Raw genomic sequence first — 4,704 nt, 5'->3', positions numbered from 1 at the left:
GAGACTGAGCCATTTTCTTAGACTTTTATGCTAACGCTATAGCCACCGGAAGTTGTCAAACCCCACATCCGCTTTAAAACCCGGAAGTGTGAAAAAGGTCTATTCCCAAACATGGCAACATTCCTAAAATGTCAAATACCAATAGTGAGGGGAAAAAAAATACTTGACATTTTTTATGGATTGGGCTTGCTATAGCGTAGATTCACTGTAACCTCTGCCGATATTGGCCACATTAGACCGAAATACTTTTATAACCACAGAGAGTAAAGAGGGGGGGCTATTTTTTTTCGCTTCATGACATAAGAGCTGCCAGCTAATTAACATTACGTGTGTTAATTCATTAAACAGTTAAAGTGAACAGCGCTATAGGGTTGTGCACGTAGCTTAACTCTTAAACCGATAGCGTTACTGTAGCTCCTGTCATCTTGAGAGGTTTACTACTTCACTGTAACTGATACAGGAGCTTTACTGACCTTTTAAGTTGCTCTCAAACATCAGTGTCATAGCGTTAGCACAACTAGCATGTGACTTCCTTCGACATTTCAGTTTCTCTTTCCCTGCTTGCCCGTTTCAGAAGGGAATCTACCTTTTGAACAAACCTTACCTTGAATCTTCCAGCAACGGCTGACAGTTTAGGTACAGTGAGCTGCTGCAGGGAGGGACTAGAGCCTGCTATTTAAACGCTTCTGCTGCGAGGAGTTAAGACAATTTGGGTAGATGTGAAATGGTTAGAATACATCTATGTTACCACTTATTACCTTTAAACAAATCTATAAACTTTAGATGTTTTATATTTGGATAAGGAGGGTGCCGGTTACCAGCCTTTCTGTAAACAGAAGTTTAAACTTTACGCTCTGGAAACTGCCCAAATTTTCCTTCATACCACTCCTAAGGGTTAAAGTCCGTTCACTGATATGCCAGAGAAAAGAGTGTCGTTTTTTTTCCCAGCTGCACAAAGCATTATAGCACCAGGACAGTCCCACCCCCTCCAACCTGTTGCTGTTGTGTTATTGTTTCATTAAAATAAATTAATAGTATTAAGCTGTTTTTTTAAATCATAGGGATAATTGTTGCTTTGCTGTTTTAATTGACAACTGTTAGATCAAATTAAAGGTTTCGACTTCAACGTTTTCTTAACATGGTAAATAAGTCATGTTTCAATATTGTTAATTCCAACACATCTAGTTCAGACAAAAAAAAGCTGCAAATAGAAACATGAATGAGGTTGCTCAACTTTAGCCACAAACTGTCATAATGAGTGTTTCTTAACATAAAGTTTCAGTTTTGCATCCCTTTTAGCCAGAGAAAATATCTGCTGATACAATGAAAACAAATGGACTACAAATACCATGTGATATTGGTTAGTTAGTTAAGGACTCTCGTGGTATAACCGCATCCGGTTAAAACATGAGATTGTGCTGAAAATTATTTCTACTCTTCCATAGGAAAACCTCTAGTATTTATACACCATAAAGGATAAACGCTTGTAGAGGTTTATACGATTTTCACAACAAAAAATATTTACAGGGTTCCTACAGCATAAGGCAAGTTAAATTCAAGACTTTTTAATGCCACTTAAAATAAAAATTTAAGACCAACTTCATAATAAACACAAGAAAAACCTTGTAGCGACAAATTTACCCCAAACTACTACTACTTTCTGGCCCAGTTGATATGTTTCAAATTTTGAAAAACTTTCCATATAGGAAGAAAGCTAAAAACAAATAAAAAATTTTGAAAATACTGAACTGAATTTACGAACGTTGTTTTGTTCCCTACTCAATCCTTCTTTTTTTTCATAGTTGGCATACCTCCAAACATTATGCAGAGATTTGGTTCTGATGGTGCTGTTGGTGGTGCGAGAGATGCTGTGGAGTCGTTGCAGAGACAAGGGTGGAACAGAACAGAGAAATACCTTCTGCTTCTACATTATACTTTATTTTGACACTTCAAGTTTCATGCTTCACACATGTGTCTCCACTGCCTTGATTCCCATCGTGCCTCATCTACATTCCCTAGTAGTGGTTTTAGCCATGCAGAAAACTCTTGGATAGTCTTTAAAACTTCCCCATGTTGTCCAGATAAAAAGTTACTGGCACATCACCCCAAGGTCCAGCCGCAACATCTTTTTTTATTGGTTCCACTATTGGGATGGAATCAGTAATGGTTACAGCGAGCAGTTTGGTAAATGTAATAAAAATTTTTGCCGTTTTTTTTTTTTTTTGTTTTGGTTTCCAAAAAAAAACATTTATGATGTGGTACCAATTTTAAGACCTATGAAAGGCTGATTTAAGACATTTTACTATCAATAAAGGCCTTGATTTTATATTAAAGAATTCAATATAAAAGACTTTTTAAGGATCTGCAGGAGCCCTGGTTTAGAAACAGCCACATTGCATTGAAAGTAACAGAAAAGCGAGGAAATAGGTTAATCGAGCTGACCAGCAGTGTGCAGCACTCAAAGCATTTTGTGGACTCTATATATCATTTCAATTACTTCAAACTGTAGGATGGTGGAAAACCACTATACTGGTAACCCGCCCAAGCCTGGGTGACACTTTTTATTACACTACACAAAAGCAGGAGAATAAATTATAAGCTTTGACCCCACAGAAAATAAAGATTTTTATATCTTCTACATATTTAGAGATTTTAAAAATCCAGCTGAATAAGTTTCATGTGTTATTCATGTGGTAACCGGTTAAATTTGAGCTCTTGCGCAACTTGTTTCCTAAATGACATTAGGTAATGTTATGTGAGCATTAGTGAAGTTAACTCCTGCAGCCAGCCTCCAAATCCCCCTCTTGTTTACATGCTCTGTCACAAGACCTCCGTTAATGGCTCAATAATGCAGCAAACCACGTGTTTTCTCTAGTTCAGCACACATTTTGAGCGATCAACGCTTTAGAGACGTGAATAAGTCTCAAACTAAAGTTACACCCTTCAAAATTTTCCCAACAGGCGGAAAATGGTGGAGATATTAGCCGTAAAGTGTTGTTAAACATCTAATTCGGTTAATAATCCTGAAACTATGTGCCTTTGCAGGAATAAAGCTCCAAACACGAAGGTGGTGCTGCGTTTGTTCAGTTGCAGAAGTGCAAATAGATAAGGAGTTAGTGTTTGGACAAGCTGTCCTCGGTTGTTTTTCTCAACTGATACTGAAACGTGTGATCTCTCCGGAAGCACATGTCAGTTGACTGTGCTGCGCCCCGCGCAGCTAACTGCGTTTATTCACCGAGAAAAACATCTCAGCTTCCAGTTAATAAACATACACCGCTCTAATGGGCGCTTTGGTGTTCTGGGTTAAATTTAAAAATGTTATTTTTTTGCATTATGTAAAGTTTAAGCAAGGGTTTTGAACTCCAGGTGAGCGGATCCCGTCACCGCGCAGACGGTTAGCAACGTTAGCATGAAGCTAGCGCTAGCATAAACTGTCTTATTTTTCCCACCTAAAAAGAGAGAAATAAAACACTCTGTGCTTTTTCAAGCTCCGCTGAAGCGACGTTTTAACACCAAAGGAATCGATTTCGGAGCTACTTACATTGTGTCGCTCGAAGTCATTAACCGACTTTCGGCGAGGGGCAGGAAATCGAGGTTGTACGTCGAAGTCATGGTCGGGAAACAGCGTCGAACAATGAGAGGAGCGACGCCCGCACAGAGCGAGAGGCTGGGACTCCTGCGAGACGACGAGGAGACGAAGCGGAGCAGGTGCGGGGAGGAGGAGGAGGAGGGGGCGTCTTCTTCAAAGCTGCATGAGAGTGACAGAGAGGAGGAGGAGGAGGTGGGGGCAACCAGCGACCGCCTTGCTTCTCCTTCGTCTTCCGAGTGAAATAAAGTGAGGAAAGCGAAGCTGCCTGCTTTCTGTCTCTGCTGCTCATCGAACTGCAGCAAAGCAGAGGCGTGGCCAGAGCCAGCAGAGTCTAGAGCAGCAACAGCATCTCTGACCCCCATAGAAAATTAATCTGTGCCCCACTTGCTGCTCCGCGGAGACTTTATTATCTATTACTGGCAGCAGAATCGCTGCTGTGCTTCTATATTGAAAGGTTTTCTTCTGCCCTACATAAAAACGGCCTGTTTGAATCATTTTGTATGGATGTTACAGTAAATGATTAGAGGAGAGAGTTATTATTGTTATTATTATTATAGGGGATTTTACAGAGACATTTACAGAAGAGGATTAGGGCCACTGAAAAAAAAGTTTAAAAAAAGTTAACTGATTTTTACATTTCATTTCAATATAATATGAGAATTCTTTTTCTAAGAATTCTGACTTTAATCTTAGAATTCTGACTTTAATCTCCGAATTCTGACTTTAACCTCAGAATTCTGACTTTAATCTTAGAATTCTGACTTTAATCTCCGAAATCTGACTTTAATCTCAGAATTCCGACTTTAATTTTAGAATTCTGACTTTAATCTTAGAATTCTGAATTTAATCTCAGAATTCTGACTTTTGTCTCAGACTTCTGACTAATCTCAGACTACTGACTTTCTTCTCAGAATTCCAACTTTAATCTCAGAATTCTGACTTTTGTCTTAGAATTCTGACTTTCATCTCAGAATTCTGAATTTAATCTGAGAATTCTGACTTTTGTCTCAGAATTCTGGCTAATCTCAGACTTCTGACTTTCTTCTCAAAATTCCAACTTTAATCTCAGAATTCTGACTTTTACCTCAAAATTCCGACTTCAGCCTCAGAATCTT

General features: G+C 38.9%; 1 protein-coding gene across 5 annotated transcripts in view; it reads right to left on the bottom strand.

Moving 5' to 3' along the window:
- Positions 1-4,704, bottom strand: part of LOC107095054 (CUGBP Elav-like family member 2) — a 40,160-nt gene that overhangs the window by 30,237 nt on the left and 5,219 nt on the right. The window contains exon 1 of one of the 5 annotated variants that reach the window (XM_015391020.1): positions 3,542-3,833. The exons of the other annotated variants lie outside the window; for them this stretch is intronic. Within the exon in view, the coding sequence (XP_015246506.1) occupies positions 3,542-3,612 (71 nt within the window). The 5' untranslated portion in view covers positions 3,613-3,833. Of the gene's footprint in view, positions 1-3,541; positions 3,834-4,704 lie in introns of those variants that run through there. 5 annotated transcript variants of the gene reach the window in all.

Source organism: Cyprinodon variegatus, unplaced genomic scaffold (genome assembly GCF_000732505.1).
Source record: "Cyprinodon variegatus isolate N-32 unplaced genomic scaffold, C_variegatus-1.0 Scaffold521, whole genome shotgun sequence".
Taxonomy (NCBI): domain Eukaryota; kingdom Metazoa; phylum Chordata; class Actinopteri; order Cyprinodontiformes; family Cyprinodontidae; genus Cyprinodon; species Cyprinodon variegatus.
Note: the sequence above shows the minus strand (reverse complement) of the source record. Positions and strands in the feature narration are given on the sequence as shown.